The sequence below is a fragment of the Sarcophilus harrisii genome, chromosome 4, assembly GCF_902635505.1.
Source record: "Sarcophilus harrisii chromosome 4, mSarHar1.11, whole genome shotgun sequence".
In the NCBI taxonomy this organism is placed as follows: Eukaryota; Metazoa; Chordata; class Mammalia; order Dasyuromorphia; family Dasyuridae; genus Sarcophilus; species Sarcophilus harrisii.
The window spans coordinates 276046557-276062438 of NC_045429.1; the positions used below are offsets into that span (position 1 = coordinate 276046557).

General features: G+C 40.5%; 1 protein-coding gene across 1 annotated transcript in view; it reads right to left on the minus strand.

The window, feature by feature from the left end:
- Positions 1-15882, minus strand: part of GLP1R (glucagon like peptide 1 receptor) — a 75141-nt gene that overhangs the window by 4132 nt on the left and 55127 nt on the right. The window contains exons 8-12 of the mRNA XM_031964908.1: positions 6583-6643; positions 6083-6152; positions 5778-5866; positions 4993-5131; positions 4613-4654 (exon numbers count right to left, since the gene is read on the minus strand). Coding sequence (XP_031820768.1) covers positions 4613-4654; positions 4993-5131; positions 5778-5866; positions 6083-6152; positions 6583-6643 — 401 coding nt within the window. The remainder of the gene's footprint in view (positions 1-4612; positions 4655-4992; positions 5132-5777; positions 5867-6082; positions 6153-6582; positions 6644-15882) is intronic.

Consider the following 15882-nt stretch of genomic DNA (forward strand, 5'->3'; position numbering starts at 1 on the left):
AAAGTTTGGCCATAAGACCTGTGAATAATTCCTGAAGGGAACACAAGAGGCCAAGCATTTTTATTTTCACATATTTCAACGTTTTGTTCATTTTTTAAAAAGCCCTCCCAAAGGGCCCACTGGGGAATACTGAAGGCAAGGCAGCCTGAACTGTCCCTCATTCATCATAAACTATTTGTGCCAGTTCACTGACTTTGCTGAGCCATCCCTAGAATCTGGAAGAATCCTGGGTACCTGAGAAGGAAGAAGAGAATAAGCAGAAGTCTCCTTTTCTCTTCTCCTACTAGAGTTGGACCTTTAAGCTATATGGATTTTCCCTTATCTTCTTATTCCTAGGTGGTTTGGTAAATAAAGAGCTGAGCAAGGGATTCAGGAAGGCCTGAGTTTAAATTTTATCCTAGACCCTTACCCTAATCATGCTCTGGTTTCCTCATTTGTACATTAAGAGGTTGGTCAACACTCACTGGAATCAAGTCCTTTCCAGCTCTAAAACTATATTTTATAGTAATTAAGGGAGGGCATAAAGCATTCTGTACCATCTCACATCTTATTGAAAATCAGATCAGTATGAACTGAGAACCACAAGACACAAGACTTGAATCCTGACATTGGGCAAGTTACACCTTCTCGCTCCGCCTTGACTTTCTTCCCTTCTACAATAAGGGGACTGGGTTAGCTCCTAGCTTCTTAAACGGCACATCATAACCTCATATATGAATGTGGGGACATGACATGAAATTATTACTTATTAATAGTAAATGTTTGATTTATATACCTATTTTATATACCTATATATGCAATGTCATGTAAAAATTTGAGGGTGAAAAGGGGTTACGAGTAGACAATGTTTAAGAAGTCCTGAATTTAATGATCTCTAAAGACCATCCCAGGTTTCACATTCTGTGATACTATGAAAATCCTTTGGCTAAGGTTTCTTTTAAAAGAAAGAGCTAGGGATCCCTCTTATTCCTAGTCCCTATGATGCAGGGACTTCCCAGCTTTGTAACAACACTTTACATACATATACACATATAATATATACATATATACATGTATATATATACATGTACATATAATATATGTATATATATAAAATTTTATTTTTAAATTACATGTAAAGATAGTTTTCAATATTCATTTTTTATTAGATTTTGAGTTCCAAATTTTTCTCCCTCCCTTTCCTTATCTCCCCTCCTGAAGATGGCAAGCAATCTGATATGTGCCATCATGTAGACATATTTTCACATTAATCATGTGAAAGAAAAAACAATAAAAGGGAAAAATCATAAAAAAAGAAAAACAAGAAAAAGTGAAAACGGTATGCTTTGATCTGCATTCAGACTCCATAGATCTTTGTCTAAATGTGGAGAGCATTCCCCATGATAAATTTTTTAGAATTGTCTTGGATCATGATATTGCTGAGAGGAGCTAAGTCTGTCATAGGTAACAAGATCTTAAATGAGATTCATATGAATTGGGGGGAGAAGGGTCAGGTGGAAAAGAAGCAGTGGGTGCTGGGAGAAAATCTTTCACAAAGGCAGGAGGAGCACCAGAGAGGGTGCTTTGGAGCAGTCTCATCTCTGCACTCACCTGGCACCTTTGAGAGGTCACTCAGGAGGGAAGTCTGACTTAGGTCTTTCTTGCAGAGTGGCTGGGAAGCATGGGGTAAAGGAAGGGACCCCTAGTTTGGTCTGGTTGGTCCTGGGAAAGTCACACTCCCTCCCCCTTTCAATTCCTGGACGTTTAAATGTGTCTGATATGATTTAGGTCTTTTCCTATACCCTTCTTTTCTGTCTCTAGCATCTTATTTTTTTTTTCTATTTAGGCAGTTTTCCCCAAAGTAGAAAAAGAGTGAACAAAAGCATTTTTCATACTAAACTCCTTTTAACCTCCCCAACCCAGTCCTAGGTCTCAGCCACCAAATGGAATGATTAACTATAGTCTCTATTCCTTGTTCTGCCTCTCCAAAGTTAGGGAGAAAATCCTTGAACTGACTTTCACAATGCTGGTTAACAGCCTGACTCTAGGGGCACTCTCTCCCTCAGGTGACAACTCACGTGGACAAGGTCACTATTAAACTCCGGAGGGGAGGGGGACTAAAACAACATCTCCCCCTTCCCACTGACATACATCTCCACACTAGGGTTATTAGTAAATGAAGAAACTGCCTTTTCTTCCTTGTAAGGGAATCCAGGTCTTACCCATAAGATCTTGGTATAATGAACCGTGAGGCAGCTAAGTGGTGCAATGGATATAGCACAAAGCCTGGAATCAAAAAGACCAGGGTTCAAATCTGCCCACAGACATTTACTAGCTATGTGACTCTGGGCAAGTCACTTAAGACCCTGGTCGCCAGCATAAAACTGGAGAAGGAAATGGCAAATTACTCCAGAATCTTTGCCAGGAAAATTCCACAGCCAGTTGGCCCATGGGATTGCAAAGAGTTAGACAGACTGAACAACAACAAGATAGTGACTCTTCAGGGCATGAGACCTTGCTGCCACCTGGCAACTTTTTCATTCATCTCATTGACATCTCATTATATTCTCTACAGAAAACATGCCAAAATTCATTCCCCGAGTTCCCAAACTTACTCAAAGCCCTCAAAAACAGATTCACTCAAAGCAAATCACCTTGATTTCTATTTTTCAGAGTTCCCTCTGTCACTGACATGAGCTTCCTCAACACCTCTCTCAGCTCCTCTGCTTATTCTCCTTTGCTACACTCTCTCTTCTCCTACCCTCCAATCTTTAAATGAAAAAGTGGTCATTCTCTTGTTAAGTTAACCCTTCCACCTGTGGCCTTGAGCCTGTCCCCTTTTGCTTCCTCTAGGCAAGGACTAATTCAACCAACATTTATGAAGTCTTGCACTATGCAAGAGAGACACACAAAGATGAAGTTCAGGCAATTTTCAGCTGTTACCTCTTTCTTATTCCTTTCCATTTACCTACAAACATTCTCAAATCTTTTTTATCTTGATAAACAAACAGAAAATCTCTTTACTCCATTATCCCATTCAATTTATTGCCTTATCTCTTAACTCTTTTTTTTTTATTGCCAAAATTCTTTAATGACTATAATCACTTCTCTTACCACTCAGATACTTTTTACCACTTGTAATTTGGTTTCTATTCCTTATGCTTAAGGGTAGCTGGGTGGTGCAGTGGTGGAGTACTAGGCTTGAAGTCAGGAAGATTTGAATTCAAATCTGGCTTCACTTACTAGCTGTGTGACTCTGGGCAAGTCATTGCATCCTGTTTGCCTCAGTATCCTCATTGATCAAATGAGCTGGAGAAGGAAATGACAAACCCTTCCAGGATCTTTGCCAAGAAAACCCCAAAAGGGCTCACAGAGAGAAGAAAATGGCAAACCCTTCCAGGATCTTTGCCAAAAAACAAAAAACAACAAAAAAAGAACTCACAGAGAGGTGGACACCACTGAAAATAACTAAACAACAAGAAACTCATGTTTCACTGAGCCTGCTCTTTTCAAGGTCATGAAGAACCTAGCAATTGCTTGATTCAATGGCCTTTCTCAGTCTTTATTTCCCTTTGCATTCTTTGGGGCATCAGACAATTCTGCCCCCATTGAGACCCTCTTGTCTCCTGACTTTGGTATTGCTATCCATTTCCAGCTTTCCTTTTACTCCTTTGACCAATGGATCTGTGTCTCTCTTGCTGACTCTGTTCCCTCTTCCTACCTTCTGAATTTGGGCAATAATATTCTTGGTCTTCTCTTTGAGCTTTCTTCCACTTTGATTCTATCCACTCACAAAGCTTCCATTATCCCCTCAATACTCAAGACACCTAAACCTACGCCTCCATCCATGACCTCCAGATTTAACTTTTCCAACTACTTATATAGTGAACCCTTTAACAAACCTATATGTTTTCCCTTTAGGTGGTCAAGTCCTTCCTCATGCTGGCAATGTCTTCTCTATTTACTAAACTCTCATTCTCAAAGCCACCTTCTCAAAGCAGCTTTCCCTGATCCCCTGGCTAGGAGTGATCTTTTTCTTTTATGTGCTCTCGTAGCACTTTGTAGCTCTCTCATGCACCTAATACTTTTTGGAGTAAATGAATCTTCCCTCTACTGGTAGCTCTTTGAGAACTTTGGCAATTGTGTATCTTTCTCTCCATAGAGCATGACTCCATAAATGTTGGCTGAATTTACTGATTGATTGATTAATCCATTAATTTCTCTTTAGCTTTGACATTCATTTTATGATCTCTTACTAACAGGCAGATGTCTTTAATTATACTTGGATTAGAATGGCCATTCATATGAGATTATATTCCTAAAGTTACACCAGACAAATAAAAACTGTAAATGGGGAGTAAGAGGAATAGGTGGTATGGAAGGGAGGAAAATATCTTTAGGTTGAAAAACCTTCAGGTTGTTTACAAAGTAGGTATTCTGTGAGAAAAAACTGGAGAATTGGATTATGCGTGGGAGGTGTAGGTAGATTGGGAAATCTAGCTAAGAAGGAGCTATCCTCCTATTCTCAGCCCAGTACCCTCAGAGGACCAGTCAAGGCAATAGCCTCTCCCAGCTCTTTAAACACCTTTTCCCCCTTCCCTCACCTCCCGCATTGAGATTCCCCACTCCTTACCTCATTGTTAACAAAGCAGTACAAGATGGCCACCATCAGCCCCTGAAATCAAATATTGTTGTCAGGAAGCTAAGGCTCCATAGATCAGCTCTGGGGAGCCCTCAGCACCCTTACTTCTTCAAATATTCTGCTTCTTTCCCAACCCTGGAACATTGCAACCCCATACTCTGTGCTGGAAATAATGATCTTTAGAACTGTTTCTTCATCTGTATTATGGGGGTAGTAAGAATGCTTCTGCCTTGCCTTGGCTTCCTAGGGTTGGAATAGAGCCAAATGGAATAGGGCCAATAGATCAGATAGAAGAGGCTTTTGATGGATCTAAGGGGCTAAAGGGGGGTAAAAGGGTTCCTTTGACAATCCCTGTTGCTATTTGATGTTACCTGGAAGGATGCCAAGGAGATTTCACTGAAGAGTTTGATGTAACGCAGGGTGCCTCGGGCATGCTCATCAATCACAAAGGCAAAGATAATCTCGTGGGTCCCCAGCAGGGGGATGAGGGTCAAGGTTGATTTGGCCAGCCTGATGAGCAGAAAGAAGCATCTATGAGCTGCTGACAGGGGAGCCAGCAAAGGGGAGGGCAGACCCTGCCACCTGGGGGACTTGAAGCCATTCACTTTCTCTCTCTCCTCATCTATGAAATAAGGGAATTCTGCCACTCAAGGCAATTTCTAAGGTCCCTTCCAGGTCTGGCATTTTAAGCTACAGTAGCTATGGAGAAGAAAGCTTGAGTTCCATTCCTGATTCTGTTACTAGTTCTGGGTTAAGCCCACTTAAAATCTCTTCTCTGGCTTGAGTCTCTAATGATAACTCCTGTTCCTCCCAGCCTTCAACACTGAGATCACCATTCTTTCATCTCAGTTTGTCTGCTGCTTTGTATCACGCATCTGTACTTAAATTCTCCAGAAGGGTACTCAGTGCTCCCAAACCATCCTGTAAGAGCTGGTGGAGATGTTGAAATTTGCCTTAAAATGTGATGTGCTAGGGAATATCCATGAATCTGATACCAGTTTCTCATTGATCTTATGGCCATAGATAACTGAAAATCAACTATGATTTTCCCTTCCGGTTCTAAGACATTAATTTGGGGTAGAAAGATCCATATGTACAGGACCAACACCAAACAGCAAACAAGTCTAGGTTATCCTTTGAGTAACTTGTTCATCACCTGCACTTGGTGTCTGTCCTGCACATCAAATTGGCCTTCAGTTTGGAGATGATGATGCAGATAACTCTGATAAAGATGAGGAAATTCAGCTGTGGAATAGAAAGGGGAAGATGTGCAATAACATCACTTTTGCAGCAATGTCCTTTTCTCTCCCCTCTTTCCTCTTAGCCCTCCCCTTCCTCTGTTACTAATAATCCCCTGGCTCTTCTCTCAGCCCCCACTCCATCTCCCACCAGAGCCTTCCACAAACTCCCTCCCCCCCGCCCCCCGCCACAATTTGGGTTCACTTCCCCAAGGTGACTCACTCCTATGGCCATGAGAATAGGCAGCCGGATAATCAGCCAATAGTTCATGTTAGCATTTCTGTTCCAACATCTGGAGAGAGGACGGATTCATACATGCACATACATATGTATAATACATGAGATAGCCCACAGGCAAAGAATCATAGCCACATACAAATAAGGAAAGACATGCACACAGCTCATGCAAAGCACAGCCAGGTAGTTACAAACAGGGATACTGATTCTCCAGACAGACCCTTTTATGGAGTCCTAGTCTTTAGGACCTTTAAAAGTGTCCCACAATAACAAGGACTGGGGAAATGGACTCCTAGGGGATGGGATGATAGTATATATTTTTGGTTCCTCCATACTCCCCAGAGACAGGAGTCACACAGCCAGCCTAAAGACTCCTGTGAAACTCTCAGGACTGGGCCTCCCTCACCCTAAGCCAGCCAGCTCCCTTTGCCAGCCTCAGAACCCTCAAGGATTCCCAACTACCAGTGACTGAGCAAGACACCCACCCCTCATCCTCGTACAGGTACTTCACGATTCCCCAGGGGATGACAAACAGCAGGGGAACACCTGGGGGAAAAGACAGAGAGAGAGGCTGGCTGTGGGGACAGCCAGCCCAGTGGTACCCTGCAAGCAAGAGGGCACAGACTGTTTACCACTCCTCAGGTCATGTTATCACTCAGTGAAAAATGGGAGGCGGAGGAGGAGACAGGCAAGGAAGTGGGCCCCTACACTAGCTCTCCCTACCCTGGATTCTTAGCCTGGGGGCCCATGAACTTGGTTTATATATATATTTTTATATATATAAAACACACACATATATAAAATTTACATATACATACATATGCATGTATATAGGCATACATATACATGCACAAATATAACTATATTTCAAGATAATTGCCTTCCTTTATAATCCTATATATCTAACTTTATGCGTTTCAGAACATGATTCTGAGAAGGGATCCACAGGCTTCATCAGACTCTCAAAAGGAGCCATGACAAAAATGGTTAAGAATCTGTCTCTCATTTGGACCTGCCATCCAATGGCATTAGGCAACGTAACTACATTCTCATCACTGTCAAGAAACTGGGGCTTCTGCTCTAGCCTTCTGTCCTGTTTATCTCCCCAGAATCATCCTCATCATTATTCAGTAACCTGTGGAGATCTCCATCAAATGACACAGAACAGGATAGACCAATAGCACACAGAGATTTTAAAGAGAGATCTACATGAACAAGGGTCAGGGCAAGTCCTGATGAGCTCACCTCCTGATATCTTTTGGATTCAAGTCAATCTAACAACCATTAGATGGCAAGTTTCTGAAAGACAGTCTTTGCCTTTTTTTTTTTTTTTTTTTTGATCCTGGCACTTAGTACAGTTCTTGGCACACAGTAGGTGCTTTATAAATACTTTTTTTAAAAAAGCATTTACTAAATACCTGCTAAGTACAATACACTGTGAAGGTAGAAAGGAAAAGGAAAAATGATTCTGTTCTCAAGAAGCTTATATTCAAGGAGGAGGGGGAGAAATAAAATGCAAAAATACATGAGTTAAATTTAGGTCCCTATAGAATATATATCCAGAAAATTCCATTTTATATTTTTTTAAGACAAGCATTTATTGAATATTCAATCATAAAAGACATTTTTATTCATTAAACAAACTTAATTTAAAACAATTAAACTTTTAAAATGAAGCAAAAGATAAGCCAAATCTTTGAGCACAAGGGTGTACCTAGGTACCTAGGTACCTACATGCATGCCTGTGACTATAAATAAAGATAAGTTGAGAGAGCAGATATCATTGAGTTTTATGGAGCAGAAGGCACTTGAACTGAGTCTTGGAGGAAGATAAGGATTCCAGGGTAGAGGAGAAGTGGAGAGCACTGTAAGCATTGAAGGCTAGCCTATGGAAAGGGTGTCTGTGTATGATTTTATGGCATTTCTTTCCAGGGGATATTTCTTTTATTTGACAGAATGAAGAGCTCCAAGAACAGCAAGTGGGTTGGTCTGGAGTAAGGTAAAGCAAAACTATAAAGGTAAGTGGGACCCGGGCTGGAAGTCTGGATTCTGGGAGGAGCCACTAAAGATTCTTGGGCAAAGACAGTAACGCAATCAGAGTACTTTAGGATGATGATTTTGCCAGCTGTGGGATTGGAAAGGGATGAGGTGGGAAGCAGGAAGATCAATTAGGAGCTTATTATATTAGTCTAGGTGAGAGAGCTAAAGGTCTGAAAAATAGGGAGGTGATCCTTTGAATAGGAAGAAGACAATTCAATGGGAGAGCTATGGTAGAATTGAAATAATGTATCAACTGACTGGATACAAGCTTACAGCAGCTAGATAGTGCGGGTATAAGGTCAGGCCAGGAGTCCAAGAAGATTTGAATTCAAATTCCACCAGCTGGGCGACCCTCAACAAGTCACTTAATCCTGTCTGCCTCATCTTTCAAATGAGCTGGAGAAGGAAATAGCAGAACTCCAGTTCCTTTGCCAAGAAATGGGCCATGAAGGGTTAGACAGAACCCAAAAGACTGAACAACAATGAAGTAATTGATGGATACAGGGGTTAGGGGAGAGTGAAAAGGACCCCAAAATTGTGAACCTGCTTGACTGAGAAGAGTGATGCTGTCAAGAGAAAAAGAGAATTTTAGAGGAAAGGAGGGTTTGGGATGGAAGATGATGAGTTCTGGACATGCTGAGATGCCTAAGGAATATTCAGAGGGGAACGTTCAGCAGGCAATTGGTGATCCAGGTTTGGAGCTCAGAAGATCCCAAGTCTTGGCCCCTAGTTGCTCACTCTCCACACCTCTCATATCATGCAATGTAATAGGCAGAAGGATCAAAGAATCACTAAATCTCAAAGGCCAGTTAATCTTGACCAAATGGAGACTCTCTGTCTGCTCAGTCCCTTACGCTCTTTCTCTCTCCATATACACACGTGTACATACATATGTGTGTGTCTATATGTGTATATATAATTTTTCCATCTTGGAGTCTGGTGATATATGTATATATACACACATACATACATGTATATAAATATATTTATGTAATATATTACAAATAGGGTATATTCATATATATATATATGTGTGTGTGTGTGTATGTGTGTGTGTATGTGCATATAGCTAACTATCAAATTATCCATCATTCATCAGACTTCAAATTGGAGACTTCATTATTAGGACTGAGACTTAGTGATGTCTATACTTATGTATCTCTCTCTAGACTGTGTCTATGAATCTTTCTGATTATGTTCATGTATTGACGTCTCTGAATCTCTTCTTTTTTCTCTGTGAGACTTTCTATCTGTTGTCTATTTTCAGGAAAGGTAAAGATGTATATTTAGGTGTGTAGGCATGGGCATGTTCTGTAAATGTCTATATGGCATTTCTTTCCATGGGATATTTCTTTTATCTGTTTAATATTTACAATGATATTTAACGTCTAATATATATACAATTTATTAAATGACAATATAAATATTAATATTTGTATAGGTGAAGGGAAAGACACAAGAATTTGTTAAGTGCCTACTATGTGCCAAGTTCTTTACAAATATTATGTCATTTGATCATCACAACAGTCTTGGGAAATAGGTCTTATTAGATAGGAGATAGGTCTCTCCATCCATTTTGTAGTTGAGGAAATTGAGGCAAGGAGCGATTAAATGGCTTAGCCAAATCACACAGCTAGTATATGTGGCCAGATCCTTTAGGCTTAGTTCTCTTATGCCACAAACTGTTAAGAGGCAGCTGTAACATAGTACCTAGGGAGTCATGAAGATATGGTTTTTTCATACCTCTGACACATTGGTTAAGTCACTATAATCACTTAGTGTTCTAGGCGCTTGCTGAGACTCTAAGTTATAGAGAAAGTGCTAATAAACATTGATAGCCAGAATTTCCTTGCCTGGGCATTCTCTTTATCAGTGAAATAATAGATCCTGTCCCATTCCCTGTTTTAATTAGTAACAAAGTAATCCCTGGTAGTCTGGCACAGTTTCCTCATCTGTAAAATGATAGAAAAGGAAATGGCAAACTACTTCAGTATCTTTTCCAGGAAAACTTTTAAGTGGAATCATAGACAGTTAGACACATCTGAAACCAAAGATTTTTAATCATACTGACAGCCAAATATCTCTTCAATTATTTAAATCAGAAGATATTTCTGAGACAGGAAATCTTAGTTCTTAGTCTTCACTATTATTGTCACTATCACCACCACCAAAATCAGGAAACCCCTTTCCTGATCATCTTTATGTACAGGACAGGATCCAAGAAAAAAATGACCAATTTTTTTTAAAAATAAAGGATCACATTATTATAGTGCTTTCATGGTTTATAAAACACTTTCCTCATTATAAATTTATGAAGTACACAAGGTATCATCATCCCCATTTTCTCAGGAAATTGAGACCCAGAGTGATTTAGATTTCCTTTCTCCAAGTCATACAGCCACTGAGCCGGAGGTAAGATTTGAACTGTAATATCCTGATTTCAAGTCTATTATTCATTCCTTGTTTTTAAAAGAAAATTCTTCCTGGATATTGGAGGACAAATGTGATGGACTCCAAGTCATTTGTGGACAAAAGACATGTCTAAGGTTATTTCTTTTTTCTTCTCTTCCCAAATCTTCAATCCTCTCAGTAATGTTTTTAGTAGACTGCCCCTCATCCAGAGTAAGATGATGGTAGTGGGAATAGGGATGGAGGTAGAGAAAGAGAAGGCAGCAATAGTTAGAGATTAGGTACCCTGGTAATCAGGCCTAGTGAGCTTTGCAGTTGCAACATCTCCTTAACAAAGACTTCTTTTCTTGTTTTTAATTTTTTTTAAACACACAGAAATCCTGCCCTGACTTGGAAATATTGCCAACTCTCAACTGGATTTATCATTTTTTTTCCACTTAGAAATAGAGAAACCAGGTTGGGGGAAAGGGGCTATAACTGGGAAGTGGGGAGTAGAGTGAAATTTCAATTGGGAAGAAAATTAAACTCATTCAGGAAAGCAATAATTCCCTGGTACTTAATTCTCTCTTAAAGCTACCAAACCATATTGTATGGCTACAACCTACACAGTTGCCTTTGGTAGTGATTAAACATGGGATTGGGGTTTGGTGAGCTTGTCCTGAAAAATCCTCACTTCTGAAATCTACCTAATGATAATGACCATATCTGATTTTGAAGAACCCATGAGGAAATGCACTTTCTTCCCTTCTCTGTAGAGTTAGGGATCTATGAGTATGGAATGCTGCATATACTTGATTAGTGTTAATAGGTTTTGCTATTTTTTTCCCTTTTTCTTTTTTATTACAAAGGATTGCTTTGAAAGGGAAAGGGAAGCAAAAGATAGATTTGGATGTGAAGGAGAGGTAAAAAAACATAAAATATCACTTGATTTTTAAAAATTTAACTTTAACAGCAGCCGATAATTTCTCAAACTGTTCTAACTTTGCAAGGTTGACTGTCCTTTTGGGGTCTCCACTGGATTCTCTCTCTGGAGTATCTTCTCCATTGAAGTGAAAGAAGAAACTTGAGAGATAAAGGTGTTGAGAGTTATTATTTGGTCAGGTAGATTGTGTGGGAGATAGCCTATCCCTGCTTGCTATTTCTCCTTCACCTGAACAACCACTCTCTTCTTCAAATGTTCCAGATCAGGAAACTTAAGCATGCTTTGTTTTCCTTCCAGTCTTCCTACCAACCATGAAACCCTTTTGATACCTAGTCTTTCTATCTTCTCCCAGGCCTTCTCCACTGCCTTTGCCTGCATTCTGGTCTCCATGGTGATAGGCCATTAACAAAGATGGCCTAGAAGGGCCATTTCCTAGAAGGGACAGATATCCTGTGGTTTGTCTCATGCACTTTTAGGAGAGCTTTGCCTTGGCTATCAGCCAGATAGGGACTGGTCAAACTTATCTTAACTAAGTCCTAACAGTTTACTCTCCTCCTGTCCACCTCAAGGAACTCCTGGCAGTTCAGGCTGCAGGGATTATAGGATCAAAGATTAACAACTGGGAAGAGTTTGGAATTCATTTAATCCAACCCCCTCATTTAAAGATGGGAAAAGGGAGGCTTGGAATAGATTAGTAAATTTTCCCAAGGTCATGTAGATTCCAGCTTCTTAAATTGTGGTCCACAACCCCATATGAGGTCTTACAACAGTATGTAGCAATTGCAAAATTATGATTTATCTCCAGTAAATGTTTGATTCATCTTCCTGTTTTATATGCTTATATACCCAGGGTCATATAAAAGTATCTCAGGTAAAAAGGAGTCCCAAGTTAAGAAACACTGATGTAGACAATTAGGATTTGAACTGATTCCTTCACTGAGCTTTGATGACTTTCTAGGAATCTAGGTCTAGGAGACCAGAGGAGAGAAATGGTGAGGAGGGAGGTATTAGGGAGAAATTTAGAGATGTTTTGCTCTGTTTTGTTCACACAAATAGTGTGTCAGATTAACAAATCTTGGGTAGTAATGTCAATAAAAAAATTGAAAACAAACCCGAAATATTTAATTTGGGGCTAAGTGGCTCTCTTGGGTTCCTTCTGTTCCCATAATTCTGTAATGAGGAGGATGGTCATTTCCTCGCTCTGTGTTACTTCCCAAACTGATGAGCTTTCCTGTCTTCCCTCCTATTTTTCAACCCTTGCATATAGTTTCTGACCTCCTCTCTCCAATGAAACTGCCAGTGGTCTCTTAATTGCTAATTCTGAAGATCTCTTCTATCATCCTCCTTGACTTCTTTGTTGCATTTGACACTGTTGCTTCCCATTTTCCCCTCTCAACTTTTTCATGACATTGTTCTCTCCTGGTTCTCTTCCTATCTGGCACCTCCTTTTCAGGGTTCCAGATCCTCCCTCCATATCCCATCCAAGTACTCTTCACAAAGGTTCTGCCTGGAGTCCTCTGTTTTCTTTAGATTCTCTTTCTTGATAATCTTTCCAATTTTCATGGGTTCAATTATCATCTCTATGCAGATGCCACCCATATTACCCATGTCTCATGTCTCTCCAGAGCTCCATCCTCATATCATCATCTGTTGGACATCTTCCTTCATCCCTTAGACTGTGAACTCCTGAGGGAAGGGACTTAAAATTTTTGTTTTTGTTTTTGTCTTTGTATTCCCAAGACCTAGCACAGTAACTTGTATATAGCTTAACAAATGCTTGGTTTGTTACTGTTGGGCAGCTCTAGATCTAGTCAAAGAGGGACAGTCAATGTACAGGACACAAGTATAAGAATTTTCAAAAGAACACGTCAAAGGTCTAATGAACTGTCAAGAAGACTGGAGTAATACTGAGCCAGGTTGGAAGAACAAAGAGACAGGCAAGAGCAAATCACTTGAGCAGAATCCACAGAGAACACTAGTAAGAAATGAGCCTAGAGAAATAGTGCTAGGTTTGAGAGGGCTTTGAATGACAAGTGAAACAGTCTGGATTTGATTGCATGGACAATAGAAGGCCATGAGATTTTGAATAAGTGAATGACATGTGGAAATAATGTTTATGGAAGATTAATCTGCCCATTTGGTGCAGAGAGAATTGAAGTGAGGAGAGCCTTGGAAGGCTCCCAGAGAATCAGTTAGGAGAGTGACTGTTAACAACAGTCTAGGGGAGAGAACGATCTGAGCTAGTATGTTGGCAACAAGGACAAGGAAGAAGAGGCAGATTTAAAAAAAAAACAAAAAGCTTAGATATTATCTAGTCCAGGAGTTCTAAACTTGATTCAGTGAACCTTTTCTTAATCATTAATGTTTCAGTAGAATTGCTTTCCTTTGTAATCCTATGTACTTAGTTTTATGCATTTAAAAACATTATTTGGAGAAAGATGCCAAAGAAACTCAGGATCAGGGGTAAGCTGGAGCCAGCTCTAACCAGTCCTTTGAGAAGGGGATTATCAAATTTTCATGTGAACATTTACACCTCTAAAATCACCAAACATTGCAAATCAGAATTTGATTTATTGTTTTGTTGATTCTCCAGACTTAAGGAAGAAATGCTAAGGAGAAAAATGTTAGTAATGCAGATCAAACTTAAAAATATGTCCTGTGTACTACTTCCTCCTCTCTCCCAGAGAGCTGGATGTTAAACATTTACCAGCATGTCCCAGTTTAGGACATACAAAAAATGAAATCTCTTGATAATCCACTCCTCTGTTTTTTTGTGAGAAGACTGAAACCCAGAGAGAGAAAACGATTGGCCTATGTTCACTCAAGTCAAATCAAGTCAAGTCAATAAACATTTATTAAACATCTACTATGTGTCAGGCACTGAGCTAAGCACTCAGGCAGTAAATGGCAGAAACAGTACTAAAATCCAGATTTTTTCTGATTGAAAATCATCCAGTATTCTTTCCAGGGCACTGTTGTTGGGTTTTTTTGTTTTTGGCTGAGGCAATCGGGGTTAAGTGACTTGCCTAGGGTCTCACAGCTAGGAAGCCTTAAGTGTCTGAAACCAGATTTGAACTCAGGTCCTCCTAACTTCAGGGCTGGTGTTCTATCCACTGCACCACTTAGCTGCCCCAGCACCACTATTCTTTTGAAGAAATGGTGAGGAGTTGACTGATGTGTGGTGGGAGTGCAAGGGAAAGAGGTTCTGACCCTCTGAGACTAGGGCATAGGGTGACTGTAGCCACAGATGGGAGACATATCAAGAGGGGACAGATTGGGAGAGGAGAATAAGCTGGGGATACATAAGCTGGGGGTACATTCTCTTATGAGAATAGGGAGGTAAGGTGGAAGGGGACAGAATTGATGTTATCCCCTAAGTTTTCTCAGTTTAAGGAAGGAAAGGAATAAGCATTTGATAGGCATCTGCTGTATGTCAGGGACTACAAATATCATCTTACTTGATCCTCACAACAACCCTGTGAGGTAGGTAGGTAGTATTATTATCCCCATTTTATAGTTGAGAAAATTGAGAAGTGCCTTGTCGAGGATCACCCAGCTAATAAATATTTGAGTCATATTTGAACTCAGGTTTCATTTCTCAGCCCATTTCCCTTCTCAGCCCACTTCCCATTATCCCCCAACGTAGCCCACCTCCCGCTTCTCTCAGGTGAGTCTTTGCTTGGTGAAAGGCAGAAACACAACCAGAAATGTTCCAGCAAAAAAAAGGGCACAGTCATTCTCAGCATACTTTTTTGGCTAAAACATTTCCAGCTGGGCTCCATTCATATTCATTGCTCCTTTCCAGTCATCCCCACCACCCCACAGTCTCTTGCTTCAGGCCTCCCATCAGTCATATCAGCTACCTCAGCCATTTCAATTTCCCCAGACCTCCCCTTCCATCCATTTTCCCTCCCCTTCCATTCTAACTCTGCAGGGATACAAGATCTTGTTGGGTTATGGAAGAAGCTAAGGCACTCTTCTCACCTTCTCCAGGTGGGACAAAACAGAGAAAAACATACCTGTGACCTCTCCCCCAAACACCCCCCCCCCCCAAGTGTAACATTGACATATTACACTGTGGGACTACAATATCCTATCCTGTGCAGAAACTCCCTTTTTCTTATTCCCAGCTGCTAGTGTTGACCATTCCTTTGACCCAATTGAACAGTAAAAGAAGAATCTGGACAGGTGGTGACCTCCCTGTAGGAAGAAGGGATTTTTGGATGAGGAGGATGATCTTGAATGGGAGTGGAAGAAGTCAGACAGATGAAGGTTGGGGACTCTTCTTGCAAGAACATCTAGTGAAGTAGGAAAGTGGAGGTCTGAAAAGAATGTGATAGTGGGGATGGGGGTAGCAGGGCATGAGCTAGCTTAAGAGTCAGGAGAGGTAAGTCTACTTCTCTAGTTCCTTCAG